The 15,000-nt window shown below is 49.5% G+C and overlaps 1 protein-coding gene across 1 annotated transcript in view; it reads left to right on the top strand.

The window, feature by feature from the left end:
* The first annotated feature begins 3,264 nt into the window (after nucleotides 1-3,264).
* LOC140385683 (beta-galactosidase-like) overlaps nucleotides 3,265-15,000 on the top strand; it is a 42,511-nt gene continuing 30,775 nt past the window's right edge. The window contains exon 1 of the mRNA XM_072468088.1: nucleotides 3,265-3,286. Coding sequence (XP_072324189.1) covers nucleotides 3,265-3,286 — 22 coding nt within the window. The remainder of the gene's footprint in view (nucleotides 3,287-15,000) is intronic.

Below are 15,000 nucleotides of genomic sequence, written 5' to 3'. Positions count from 1 at the left end.
CACACACTGACACACTGACACACTGACACACTGACACACTGACACACTGACACACTGACACACACACACACACACACTAACACACACTAACACACACTAACACACACTAACACACACTAACACACACTAACACACACTAACACACACTAACACACACTAACACACACCACACACCACACACCCCACACCCCACACCCCACACCCCACACCCCACACCCCACACCCCACACACCACACACCACACACCACACACCACACCCCACACACCACACACCACACACCACACACCACACACCACACCCCACACACCACACACCACACACCACACACACCACACACACCACACACCACACACCACACACACTCACTCACACACACAGGGGAAGAAACGAGTAAAAGGAAAAAAACAAATCCTTGTTTCAGATTGATTTTAGAATCTGAGGTTTTACTGTAGATTCATTATGGCTCTCCGCAGCTTCAGGGTTACATCATTCACAGCTTTTCTGGAGAGGGAGAGAAAGCAGGTGTGAGTGTGTCTCGGACTCAACTGCTCCTTCCGGTCTCGAAAAACCATCCCACTGTAATGGGATCCAATCACCACCTGTAACCGGGCAGAGTACAGCCTTTTGCCCAATTCACTGGCCACCAGAAAATCAATCAGACCGAGTCCCACCCCATCTCTCTCTCTGGTGCCGAAAAGTCTGAAGCTCCTGTTCAAACTGGCAAAGACTAACAGTGTTCTCTCCGATAACTTCTAAATTCCTCATTCTCTCTGCTGCTGAACGTAAAGACACATGTCCATTAATCATCCATGGACCAAAAATGATAATGGTGAAATAAAGGAATAAACAGGAAGGACCCTCACACCAAGAAGGTGTATGCACTAAAGTCAGGAGTGAACATTCTAATATTACTTTTTGGGATTTTAAATTGTTATGGGCCAGGGTTTAGAGAATCCCAAAGTGTATCATGGAGTTCACCTGACCCACAACTTTTACTAGATTGTGGTATGGGGAGCGCACGGCCCACTCTACAGGTGTGGGACAGCAGAAATGGAAAAGTATTTTTTAAAGCAAAACAATGTTTATTCTATGAACTCAAGTTAACCTTTTTAAAACATACAGTGAACATCTTAGCAACCATTAATTCAAATACAACCCCCAAAGAATACAACACTAAGTAATCCTTAGTAACTTCCCAAACAACATCCAGAAGACAAAAGAAACACCTTTTAACAGAAGCACATTAGGTTTATATTCACTACTGAGAACATTTATAATTCTGAATTCACCAAATGATCAAGAGATAGTCTTTTCGTGGCTGAGAGATCAACTGTACACCTGCTCTGTCTGGCTTCAGCTCCAACACTGAAAACAAAACAAACACACCCGACAGCAACCAGCCCAAAATGAAAGTAAAAAGCTGAGAGACAGCCAAGCTCCACCCACACTCTGACATCACTGATAAACACCCATTTCTTAAAGGTACTCTCACATGACAAAATATTTAAATTGTAACATTTCTTCACAGAAGTAAACTTAAACTTGCAAGATTTTATTTACACAGTTAAACTTAAGTCTTACAAACCTTTCCCAAAAGATTTCCACTTAATTAGACTCACAAATAAACACCCATTTCCAGACAGCACTCCCGAGGGATTCTTAATCTGTAGAAAATTCTGCAATACTGCAATGCTGTTGCTATGGGAAGTATTTCGCAGGGGCCTTTCGCTCCTTACTCGACAGTAGAATCCAAGACATGTAACAAACCCCATGCTCTCTGGAAGAGACGGACGCTCCTCTAGGGGCGGCTGGAGGCTGCTTACTGTACAGGTCTGTCCCAGCACTGAACAGACGGCAGGATTATTGCATCACCCCCCCCCCCCCCCCCCGGCAGGATATTGCATCACTCCTCCTCTCACTTTCCAATCTTGCTTTAAATATATTTTTTCTCTTTCATCTTTAAATCAATTGTTCTTCGCTGGGATTCATCATTCCCGACACCAATTTCGTAATCGGCACTCGGGCGGAGAATCCCTTTTGACGCCGAAATGGGGGGCGGCGCCTGTTTGGCGCAGGTTTTGTCTGCTCTCTCCCCTCGAAATGGCGTCACCGCATCGTGCGCCGCACGTTGTTGGGACGGCCTCAGTGCGTCCCCCGATGTTCCGTCCCCGACGGGTGTGGGGGATGTGTGGTCTCAGCGGTCGGGAACCCGTGGTGGCTGCCAGTCGGGCGGGAGCCGTGCCGCTGGCCGGGGGGCGGGGGAGGCCTGGGGAGCACTATCTGTCAGGCTGGGTCCGTGCATGGCCGGCGCCATGTTTTATAACGCCACCGCTGCAGGTCGTCACCCTGCTCGGTGCGGCCACAGAGCCGGCTATTCTCCAGCCGTTTATATCGTGGGAGCCGGTCGCAGGATCGGCGAGGTGGCGCCGCCAATTTCTTTTGCATAAAGCGCCACCGATCCTTCGCACTGAGTCTCCGAAACGGAGAATCCAGCTCCTTAACTTTCATTGGGAGTACCTTCCCAGAATATAAAAATCTTTCATATTGTCTTCATGGTCACCATTTTTAGGTAAAAATAAACTTAATAACTTTGCTTTCTTCATTTATGATCTTTGCCAGCTGTAAGCCTCATTTTATTTCTCTTTGAAATTGAACAAGCAAACGCAGACAAACCTTCACGTAACCTTCACGTGTCGCTGTCAGTGATTGATGGTCCGTTAGTAAATTTCTGTCCATATGGATATTGGGAATAAATGATGCCTGAGGTTTCCTTCACTGTCTGTGCAGAGTTCATTCCTGCTTTGTTCAAGGACCTTGATCCACACAGCATTGGCCCCTCTTCACCATTGGGAATACTTGGGAAACTCCAGCTCCCACCCCATCAGGTGATGCACCCCAAGCCAGGAGAAAGGGTAACTTTGGATCAAAGTGTGTCAGGATCTGACTTTAGTACTGCCTCTTCAGCTTGTACGAAGGTCTCACATCGATCCACCATTCCCATTTCTTGGTTTGACACAATAAGTTGTGTAAAGGCTTTCGAATAGCTGCTGGATTAGTGACAAACATTTTGTAATAGTTTAATAAGACCAAAACGATCGTGGTTGATTCACGTTGCAAGGCACAGGTGTCTCGGTTAATGGCTTTTACTTTTGAAGGTGATTTGTGCAAATCCCATACGCGTCCCTCTTTCGACAATTTGAAGAATTCAGAATTATCCTTCCATGTTCCTCTAGTCTCTGGGTGTAGCATCTAAATTTTGAAGATGCTCTTCCTTATTCTTTCCAGTAAGTAAGATATCATCTAAGTAGCACTGGGCTCCATCTCGTCCACTCAGAATTTGATCTGTGGCACGTTGGAACAACACGTGATGCCAAATGGAGGTGTTTTATATCTGAATAGACCGTAGAATGTCACAATCGCCAAATATTGTTGTGAATCTGGATCCTTGTTAATCGGGAGATGAGCTTGACTAAGGTCAATGTTACTGAGGCCTCCAGCCATCCCAGCAAATACATCATCGATTTAAAGGCAGATATACTGCTCTGCACACGGTACCGGATTGACAGTGACTTTATAATCGCCACATAGGCGTACCAAACCATCTTTCTTCATCACAGGTACTGTCGGTGTCGCCCAATCGCATAAACGGGGTTCGTCCAGCCTCTCTAATTCTGCCTTGACCGTGGGCCTGATGGTGTATGGCCCTAACCAGCCTTTAAACAGCTTGCTTGGCTTTCTACCTTAATCTTTAGCTTGGCTGAGATCAATTTCATGCTTCCCAGCTCTCCATTAAAGACTATGACACGTTTCTTTAAAGTCATTGGGAGTTATGACCTCATGTCATGAGGTTCACCTCGCCCCGGTTTAGCTCGATTCTCTCCAGCCAGGTTCTCCCATTAGGATTGGATAGCGGCCTCTAACAATGTGCAGGGACAACTCTGCAGCCTGTCCAGTTATCTGCACATTTACATCGATGCGGCCCCTCAACAGCACTACTTCCCCAGTGTAGGTTTTAAGTGAAATCTTTGAGGGTTTTAGGGATACATGTCATAGTTTCTCTTGGTAAACAGTTTCTGAAACGGCTACCCCAGTGCCCGCCTCCATTTTCACCAGCTGTGTCCAGTAAGGGAGTGAGTCAGTAATGGTTCATTGTGCCTGCAGTGGCCAGCGCGTTCGAGGCCAGGGCATCGTCTGACTGACCCTGCTCCTTCACGGCACCCTCTTGGTGTCATGTGGATCCTATTCCCTCCACTCTGCTTTCCATTAATACACCTGCTTCTTGCTTTTTCTGCTTCTTGTTTGGAATTTGTTGCTTTTTCCAAAGAACAAAGATCAAAGAAATGTACAGCACAGGAACAGGCCCTTCGGCCCTCCAAGCCCGTGCCGACCATGCTGCCCGACTAAACTACAATCTTCTACACTTCCTGGGTCCGTATCCTTCTATTCCCATCCTATTCATATATTTGTCAAGATGCCCCTTAAATGTCACTATCGTCCCTGCTTCCACCACCTCCTCCGGTAGCGAGTTCCAGGCACCCACTACCCTCTGCGTAAAAAACTTGCCTCGTACATCTACTCTAAACCTTGCCCCTCTCACCTTAAACCTATGCCCCCTAGTAATTGACCCCTCTACCCTGGGGAAAAGCCTCTGACTATCCACTCTGTCTATGCCCCTCATAATTTTGTATACCTCTATCAGGTCTCCCCTCAACCTCCTTCGTTCCAGTGAGAACAAACCGAGTTTATTCAACCGCTCCTCATAGCTAATCCCCTCCATACCAGGCAACATTCTGGTAAATCTCTTCTGCACCCTCTCTAAAGCCTCCACATCCTTCTGGTAGTGTGGCGACCAGAATTGAACACTATACTCCAAGTGTGGCCTAACTAAGGTTCTATACAGCTGCAACATGACTTGCCAATTCTTATACTCAATGCCCCGGCCAATGAAGGCAAGCATGCCGTATGCCTTCTTGACTACCTTCTCCACCTGTGTTGCCCCTTTCAATGACCTGTGGACCTGTACTCCTTGATCTCTTTGACTTTCAATACTCTTGAGGGTTCTACCATTCACTGTATATTCCCTACCTGCATTAGACCTTCCAAAATGCATTACCTCACATTTGTCCGGATTAAACTCCATCTGCCATCTCTCCGCCCAAGTCTCCAGACAATCTAAATCCTGCTGTATCCTCCGACAGTCCTCATCGCTATCCGCAATTCCACCAACCTTTGTATCGTCTGCAAACTTACTAATCAGACCAGTTACATTTTCCTCCAAATCATTTATATATACTACAAAGAGCAAAGGTCCCAGCACTGATCCCTGTGGAACACCACTGGTCACAGCCCTCCAATTAGAAAAGCATCCCTCCATTGCTACTCTCTGTCTTCTATGGCCTAGCCAGTTCTGTATCCACCTTGCCAGCTCACCCCTGATCCCGTGTGACTTCACCTTTTGTACTAGTCTACCATGAGGGACCTTGTCAAAGGCCTTACTGAAGTCCATATAGACAACATCTACTGCCCTACCTGCATCAATCATCTTAGTGACCTCCTCGAAAAACTCTATCAAGTTAGTGAGACACGACCTCCCCTTCACAAAACCGTGCTGCCTCTCACTAATACGTCCATTTGCTTCCAAATGGGAGTAGATCCTGTCTCGAAGAATTCTCTCCAGTAATTTCCCTATCACTGAAGTAAGGCTCACCGGCCTGTAGTTCCCGGGATTATTCTTGCTACCCTTCTTAAACAGAGGAACAACATTGGCTATTCTCCAGTCCTCCGGGACATCCCCTGAAGACAGCGAGGATCCAAAGATTTCTGTCAAGGCCTCAGCAATTACCTCTCCAGCCTCCTTCAGTATTCTGGGGTAGGTCCCATCAGGCCCTGGGGACTTATCTACCTTAATATTTTTTAAGACACCCAACACCTCGTCTTTTTGGATCACAATGTGACCCAGTCTATCTACACCCCCTTCTCCAGACTAAACATCTACCAATTCCTTCTCTTTGGTGAATACTGATGCAAAGTATTCATTTAGTACCTCGCCCATTTCCTCTGGCTCCACACATAGATTCCCTTGCCTATCCTTCAGTGGCCAACCCTTTCCCTGGCTACCCTCTTGCTTTTTATGTACGTGTAAAAAGCCTTGGGATTTTCCTTAACCCTATTTGCCAATGACTTTTCGTGACCCCTTCTAGCCCTCCTTGCTTAAGTTCCTTCCTACTTTCCTTATATTCCACGCAGGCTTTGTCTGTTCCCAGCCTTTTAGCCCTGACAAATGCCTCCTTTTTCTTTTTGACGAGGCCTACAATATCACTCGTCATCCAAGGTTCCCGAAAATTGCCGTATTTATCTTTCTTCCTCACAGGAACATGCCGGTCCTGTATTCCTTTCAACTGCCACTTGAAAGCCTCCCACATGTCAGATGTTGATTTGCCCTCAAACATCCGCCCCCAATCTATGTTCTTCAGTTCCCGCCTAATATTGTTATAATTAGCCTTCCCCCAATTTAGCACATTCATCCTCGGACCACTCTTATCCTTGTCCACCAGTACTTTAAAACTTACTGAATTGTGGTCACTGTTACCGAAATGCTCCCCTACTGAAACATCTACCACCTGGCCGGGCTCATTCCCCAATACCAGGTCCAGTACCGCCCCTTCCCTCGTTGGACTGTCTACATATTGTTTTAAGAAGCCCTCCTGGATGCTCCTAACAAACTCCGCCCCGTCTAAGCCCCTGGCACTAAGTGAGTCCCAGTCAATGTTGGGGAAGTTGAAGTCTCCCATCACCACAACCCTGTTGTTTTTACTCTTTTCCAAAATCTGTCTACCTATCTGCTCCTCTATCTCCCGCTGGCTGTTGGGAGGCCTGTAGTATACCCCCAACATTGTGACTGCACCCTTCTTATTCCTGATCTCTACCCATATAGCCTCACTGCCCTCTGAGGTGTCCTCTCGCAGTACAGCTGTGATATTCTCCCGAACAAGTAGCGCAACTCCGCCTCCCCTTTTACATCCCCCTCTATCCCGCCTGAAACATCTAAATCCTGGAACGTTTAGCTGCCAATCCTGCCCTTCCCTCAACCAGGTCTCTGTAATGGCAACAACATCATAGTTCCAAGTATTAATCCAAGCTCTAAGTTCATCTGCCTTACCCGTAATGCTCCTTGCATTAAAACATATGCACTTCAGGCCACCAGACCCGCTGTGTTCAGCAACTTCTCCCCGTCTGCTCTGCTCTGCCTATTCCCTATTTCTCCCTCAATGCTCTCACCTTCTGACCTATTGCTCCCATGCCCACCCCCCTGCCATACTAGTTTAAACAATCCCGTGTGACACTAGCAAACCTCGCGGCCAGGATATTTATGCCTCTCCGGTTTAGATGCAACCCGTCCTTATATAGGTCACACCTGCCCCGGAAGAGCTCCCAGTGGTCCAGATAATGGAAACCCTCCCTCCTACACCAGCTGTTTAGCCACGTGTTTATCTGCTCTATCTTCCTATTTCTAGCCTCACTGGCACGTGGCACAGGGAGTAGTCCCGAGATTACAACCCTCGAGGTCCTGTCTTTTAACTTTCTGCCTAGCTCCCTGAACTCCTGCTGCAGGACCTCATGCCCCTTCCTGCCTATGTCGTTAGTACCAATATGTACAACGACCTCTGCCTGTTTGCCCTCTCCCTTCAGGATGCCCTCTACCCGTTCTGCGCTTTGACCCTCCCTTCTGAACATCAGAGCCAACCGTGGTGCCACTGCTCTGGCTGCTGCTGTTTTCCCCTGATAGGCTATCCCCCCCGACAGTATCCGAAGGGGTATATCTGTTCGAGAGGGGGACAACCACAGGGGATTTCTGCACTGACTGCCTGCCCTTTCAGGTGGTCACCCATTTCTCTGCCTGCACCTTGGGTGTGACCACATTTACATAACTTCGATCTATGACGCTTTCCGCCACCTGCATGCTCCTAAGTGCATCCAATTGCTGCTCCAACCGAACCATGCGGTCTGTGAGGAGCTCCAGTTGGGTGCACTTTCTGCAGATGAAGCCATCCGGGACGCTGGAAGCCTCCCGCACCTGCCACATCTCACAGTCAGAGCACAGCACCCCTCTAACTGACATTGCGTCAATTAATTAAAATTAAAATTAGTCTTTTTAAAAAAATATATTTTTTAAAATTTCAAAGTTACTGTCAACTATCTGTTTCCTAGCACTAGATTTCTAATAGAAATGCGAAAGCTAAATATAATACTCTCCAATCTCTGGCTTAGATATCACTCTAAATTATAATTAAGTTATTATGTTTAATTAGTTACCAAATACTCAAATTTTTTTTAACTTTAGGGTAGATTCCCAACCAGCCACTCAGGCCACAGCTTTTCTGTGATGTCACTTCAGTTTCCCCCCGACACACACAATTTGAAAAAGGTATAAAAGTAAAAATAAGTAAAAATCACTTACTTACCTTCTTACCTTCTGAGTGTCTGAGATGTTCTCAGGTTCTCTCGCTGACAGAGACTGCTCCTCCACCTCCGAACCTTGACCTGCACAATGCTAATAATATAATAATATAATATGGCACTTACCTCACACCAATGGGTTTTATTATTAGGTTTGAGGAAGAGGGCGGGTGGGAGACACTACACGTGTAGTGTCTCGGGTTTCCTCTCCACCAGAATTTATTGGTTGGGGGGGGGGGGGGGGGGGACTTCCCAGAGGTCCGCGGGTCGAACTTCCGGTTCCCGCCTTATATAAAAACAAATAAAACAGAAAAGAAGATCAGACACGGGACCAGGTAAGGGTTTTTAAAGTAAGTACTCACCTCCCAGAGGGCCCCTGCGCACCGCTGCCGCCGAAATCCAAAGGGCTCCCCCAACACACACATTCCACGCACCCCGTTTAACCAGAATTCCTGCATTTTGGCACCTTTGTGCCAGCGGCCTGCTGCCGCGTGTTCAGTTTTTGCACATTTCCAACCTGTGTCTGTGTTTGGGTCTCAGCCGCCATTTTATGGATTCTGGAATCATAGAATCCCTATGGTACAGAAGGAGGCCATTCGGCCCATCAGGTCTGCACCAGCCCTCCAAAAGAGCACCCTACCTACACCCAATCCCCCACCCTAACCCCACCTAACCTTTTGGACACTAAGTGACAATTTATCATGGCCAATCCACCTAACCTGCACGTTTGTGGGAGGAAACCCGCGCAGACACGGGGAGAACGTGCAGACTCCGCACACAGTCACCCGAGGCTGGAATCGAACCCGGGTCCCTGGCGCTGTGAGGCAGCAGTGCTAACCACTCTGCCACCGTGCCGCCCTCGCACTCAAACCTAATTAATGGACTTTGTTAGCTGCTAATTCCATAGAGATCGTGAATTCTAAAGCCTCCTTTATGATTAAGTTGCTTTCTGTCAACAGCCTTTTTTGAATAGTTTCACTTCTTAACCGAACACTAGTCTGTCTCTAATGGTGTCGCTGAAGACATCTCCAAACTCACAGTATTCAGTTAATTTGCTCAAAGTAGCTGCAAACCTTCCCAGCCTGGTTTCTCTGGCCGCACCAGAATGTTTTCCCCCTCCTTGTACTCGGGGAAAGCCGGGACGACAATATCTTGGACAAAATAATCAAATCTTTCAAGTATATAAGCCCCACCGCTCGGTGTCCTGTCAGACGGCCCGATGGTGCCGAACATTGCTGCCACCTTACTCTGGAAAAGGCCGTGTAAGCACCATGCGCTTTGTCAGTTTCAGCATGACCTGTTTCAAACAGAGTAGCCCCCTGAGCTCAGTGTGCTCTCTGCTGGGGGTTTAACACTCCAGCTGTAAACTATTGTTCCAGGGTACAGGTTACTCACAGAGCTCCCTGTACGTTCCAGATATTTGCGGGCAGAGCACGTGGCGAGCTTTGTTTCAATGTTGTTTCCTTCAAAATCTGTGTTTGACTTTCAGATTCAGTATTGGCCCAAGAGGCAGAAAGTCCTCCTTTGTGGCCCTAATGTTGTATTGTGTGTGTGAGAGAGAGAGTGTGTGGGTGTGTGTGTGTGAGAGAGAGAGTGTGTGGGTGTGTGAGAGAGAGAGTGTGTGTGTGAGAGAGAGTGTGGGTGTTGACTGAGAGAGTGTGAGTGGGTGTGTGTGAGAGAGTGTGTGTGGGTGGTGTGTGAGAGAGAGAGTGTGGGTGTGTGTGTGAGAGAGAGAGAGTGTGTGTGTGGGTGTGAGAGAGAGAGAGTGTGTGTGTGTGTGAGAGAGAGTGTGGGTGTGTGACTGAGAGAGTGTGAGTGGGTGTGTGTGAGAGAGTGTGTGTGGGTGGTGTGAGAGAGAGAGAGTGTGGGTGGTGTGTGAGAGAGAGAGTGTGGGTGTGTGTGTCTGAGAGAGAGTGTGTGTGTGTGTGAGAGAGAGTGTGTGGGTGTGAGTGTGTGGGTGTGTGTGTGTGAGAGAGAGTGTGGGTGTGTGTGTGTGAGAGAGAGAGTGTGTGGGTGTGTGAGAGAGAGTGTGGCGTGTGTGTTTGAGAGAGAGAGTGTGTGGGTGTGTGTGTGTGAGAGAGAGAGTGTGTGGGTGTGTGAGAGAGAGAGTGTGTGTGTGAGAGAGAGTGTGGGTGTTGACTGAGAGAGTGTGAGTGGGTGTGTGTGAGAGAGTGTGTGTGGGTGGTGTGTGAGAGAGAGAGTGTGGGTGTGTGTGTGAGAGAGAGAGAGTGTGTGTGTGGGTGTGAGAGAGAGAGAGTGTGTGTGTGAGAGAGAGTGTGGGTGTGTGACTGAGAGAGTGTGAGTGGGTGTGTGTGAGAGAGTGTGTGTGGGTGGTGTGAGAGAGAGAGAGTGTGGGTGGTGTGTGAGAGAGAGAGTGTGGGTGTGTGTGTCTGAGAGAGAGTGTGTGTGTGTGTGAGAGAGAGTGTGTGGGTGTGAGTGTGTGGGTGTGTGTGTGTGAGAGAGAGTGTGGGTGTGTGTGTGTGAGAGAGAGAGTGTGTGGGTGTGTGAGAGAGAGTGTGGCGTGTGTGTTTGAGAGAGAGAGTGTGGGTGTGTGTGTCTGAGAGAGAGTGTGTGTGTGTGTGTGTGAGAGTGTGTGGGTGTGAGTGTGTGGGTGTGTGTGTGTGAGAGAGAGTGTGGGTGTGTGTGTGTGAGAGTGTGTGTGTGGGTGTGTGTGTGTGAGAGAGAGTGTGGGTGTGTGTGTGTGAGAGTGTGTGTGTGGGTGTGTGTGTGTGAGAGAGAGTGTGTGTGTGAGAGAGAGTGTGTGGGTGTGAGTGTGTGGGTGTGTGTGTGTGTGAGAGAGAGTGTGGGTGTGTGTGTGTGAGAGTGTGTGTGTGGGTGTGTGTGTGTGAGAGAGAGTGTGTGTGTGAGAGAGAGTGTGGGTGTGTGAGAGAGAGTGTGGGTGTGTGTGTGTGAGAGAGAGTGTGGGTGTGTGTGTGTGAGAGAGTGTGTGTGGGTGTGTGTGTGTGAGAGAGAGAGTTTGTGTGTGAGAGAGAGAGAGAGAGTGAGTGGGTGTGTGTGAGAGAGTGTGTGTGGGTGTGTGTGTGTGAGAGAGAGTGTGGGTGTTGACTGAGAGAGTGTGAGTGGGTGTGTGTGAGAGAGTGTGTGTGGGTGGTGTGTGAGAGAGAGAGTGTGGGTGTGTGTGTGAGAGAGAGAGAGTGTGTGTGTGGGTGTGAGAGAGAGAGAGTGTGGGTGTGAGAGAGAGTGTGGGTGTGTGACTGAGAGAGTGTGAGTGGGTGTGTGTGAGAGAGTGTGTGTGGGTGGTGTGAGAGAGAGAGAGTGTGGGTGTGTGACTGAGAGAGTGTGAGTGGGTGTGTGTGAGAGAGTGTGTGTGGGTGGTGTGAGAGAGAGAGAGTGTGGGTGGTGTGTGAGAGAGAGAGTGTGGGTGTGTGTGTCTGAGAGAGAGTGTGTGTGTGTGTGAGAGAGAGTGTGTGGGTGTGAGTGTGTGGGTGTGTGTGTGTGAGAGAGAGTGTGGGTGTGTGTGTGTGAGAGAGAGAGTGTGTGGGTGTGTGAGAGAGAGTGTGGCGTGTGTGTTTGAGAGAGAGAGTGTGGGTGTGTGTGTCTGAGAGAGAGTGTGTGTGTGTGTGTGTGAGAGTGTGTGGGTGTGAGTGTGTGGGTGTGTGTGTGTGAGAGAGAGTGTGGGTGTGTGTGTGTGAGAGTGTGTGTGTGGGTGTGTGTGTGTGAGAGAGAGTGTGTGTGTGTGTGTGTGAGAGTGTGTGTGTGGGTGTGTGTGTGTGAGAGAGAGTGTGGGTGTGTGTGTGTGAGAGTGTGTGTGTGGGTGTGTGTGTGTGAGAGAGAGTGTGGGTGTGTGTGTGTGAGAGAGAGAGTGTGTGTGAGAGAGAGTGTGGGTGTGTGAGAGAGAGTGTGGGTGTGTGTGTGTGAGAGAGAGTGTGGGTGTGTGTGTGTGAGAGAGTGTGTGTGGGTGTGTGTGTGTGAGAGAGAGAGTGTGTGTGTGAGAGAGAGAGAGTGAGTGGGTGTGTGTGAGAGAGTGTGTGTGGGTGTGTGTGTGTGAGAGAGAGAGTGTGGGTGTGTGTGAGAGAGTGTGTGTGGGTGGTGTGTGAGAGAGTGTGTGGGTGTGCGAGAGAGAGTGTGGCATGTGTGCGAGAGAGAGAGAGAGTGTGGGTGGTGTGTGAGAGAGAGAGTGTGGGTGTGTGTGTGTGAGAGAGAGTGTGGGTGTGTGTCTGAGAGTGTGTGAGTGGGTGTGTGAGAGAGAGAGTGTGGGTGTGTGTCTGAGAGTGTGTGAGTGGGTGGTGTGTGAGAGAGAGAGTGTGAGTGGGTGTATGAGAGAGAGAGAGTGTGTGGGTGTGTGAGAGAGAGAGAGTGTGTGGGTGTGTGTGTGAGAGAGAGAGTGTGGGTGTGTGTGTGTGAGAGAGTGTGGGTGTGTGTCTGAGAGTGTGTGAGTGGGTGGTGTGTGAGAGAGAGAGTGTGAGTGGGTGTATGAGAGAGAGAGTGTGTGGGTGTGTGAGAGAGAGAGAGTGTGGGTGTGTGTCTGAGAGTGTGTGAGTGGGTGGTGTGTGAGAGAGAGAGTGTGAGTGGGTGTATGAGAGAGAGAGAGTGTGTGGGTGTGTGAGAGAGAGAGAGTGTGGGTGGTGTGTGAGAGAGAGAGTGTGGGTGTGTGTGTGTGAGAGAGAGAGTGTGTGGGTGTGTGAGAGAGAGAGTGTGGGTGTGTGTGTGTGAGAGAGAGTGTGGGTGTGTGAGAGAGAGTGTGGCGTGTGTGTGTGAGAGAGAGTGTGGGTGTGTGTCTGAGAGTGTGTGAGTGGGTGTGTGTGAGAGAGAGTGTGAGTGGGTGTATGAGAGAGAGAGAGTGTGTGGGTGTGTGAGAGAGAGAGTGTGTGGGTGTGTGTGTGAGAGAGCGTGTGTGTGGGTGTGTGTGTGTGTGAGAGAGAGTGTGAGTGGGTGTGTGAGAGAGAGAGAGTGTGTGGGTGTGTGTGTGAGAGAGCGTGTGTGTGGGTGTGTGTGTGTGTGAGAGAGAGTGTGGGTGTGTGTGTGAGAGAGTGTGTCGGTGTGTGTGTGAGAGAGAGAGAATGTGTGTGTGAGAGAGAGTGTGGCGTGTGTGTGAGAGAGAGTGTATGTGTGTGTGTGTGAGAGAGAGTGTGTGGGTGTGAGTGTGTGGGTGTGTGTGTGTGAGAGAGAGTGTGGGTGTGTGTGTGTGAGAGAGAGAGTGTGTGGGTGTGTGAGAGAGAGTGTGGCGTGTGTGTTTGAGAGAGAGAGTGTGGGTGTGTGTGTCTGAGAGAGAGTGTGTGTGTGTGTGTGTGAGAGTGTGTGGGTGTGAGTGTGTGGGTGTGTGTGTGTGAGAGAGAGTGTGGGTGTGTGTGTGTGAGAGTGTGTGTGTGGGTGTGTGTGTGTGAGAGAGAGTGTGTGTGTGTGTGTGTGAGAGTGTGTGTGTGGGTGTGTGTGTGAGAGAGAGTGTGGGTGTGTGTGTGTGAGAGTGTGTGTGTGGGTGTGTGTGTGTGAGAGAGAGTGTGGGTGTGTGTGTGTGAGAGAGAGAGTGTGTGTGAGAGAGAGTGTGGGTGTGTGAGAGAGAGTGTGGGTGTGTGTGTGTGAGAGAGAGTGTGGGTGTGTGTGTGTGAGAGAGTGTGTGTGGGTGTGTGTGTGTGAGAGAGAGAGTGTGTGTGTGAGAGAGAGAGAGTGAGTGGGTGTGTGTGAGAGAGTGTGTGTGGGTGTGTGTGTGTGAGAGAGAGAGTGTGGGTGTGTGTGAGAGAGTGTGTGTGGGTGGTGTGTGAGAGAGTGTGTGGGTGTGCGAGAGAGAGTGTGGCATGTGTGCGAGAGAGAGAGAGAGTGTGGGTGGTGTGTGAGAGAGAGAGTGTGGGTGTGTGTGTGTGAGAGAGAGTGTGGGTGTGTGTCTGAGAGTGTGTGAGTGGGTGTGTGAGAGAGAGAGTGTGGGTGTGTGTCTGAGAGTGTGTGAGTGGGTGGTGTGTGAGAGAGAGAGTGTGAGTGGGTGTATGAGAGAGAGAGAGTGTGTGGGTGTGTGAGAGAGAGAGAGTGTGTGGGTGTGTGTGTGAGAGAGAGAGTGTGGGTGTGTGTGTGTGAGAGAGTGTGGGTGTGTGTCTGAGAGTGTGTGAGTGGGTGGTGTGTGAGAGAGAGAGTGTGAGTGGGTGTATGAGAGAGAGAGTGTGTGGGTGTGTGAGAGAGAGAGAGTGTGGGTGTGTGTCTGAGAGTGTGTGAGTGGGTGGTGTGTGAGAGAGAGAGTGTGAGTGGGTGTATGAGAGAGAGAGAGTGTGTGGGTGTGTGAGAGAGAGAGAGTGTGGGTGGTGTGTGAGAGAGAGAGTGTGGGTGTGTGTGTGTGAGAGAGAGAGTGTGTGGGTGTGTGAGAGAGAGAGTGTGGGTGTGTGTGTGTGAGAGAGAGTGTGGGTGTGTGAGAGAGAGTGTGGCGTGTGTGTGTGAGAGAGAGTGTGGGTGTGTGTCTGAGAGTGTGTGAGTGGGTGTGTGTGAGAGAGAGTGTGAGTGGGTGTATGAGAGAGAGAGAGTGTGTGGGTGTGTGAGAGAGAGAGTGTGTGGGTGTGTGTGTGAGAGAGCGTGTGTGTGGGTGTGTGTGTGTGTGAGA

This window comes from Scyliorhinus torazame, chromosome 2 (genome assembly GCF_047496885.1).
Source record: "Scyliorhinus torazame isolate Kashiwa2021f chromosome 2, sScyTor2.1, whole genome shotgun sequence".
NCBI lineage: Eukaryota > Metazoa > Chordata > Chondrichthyes > Carcharhiniformes > Scyliorhinidae > Scyliorhinus > Scyliorhinus torazame.
This window is presented reverse-complemented; position numbering and strand designations above follow the sequence as displayed.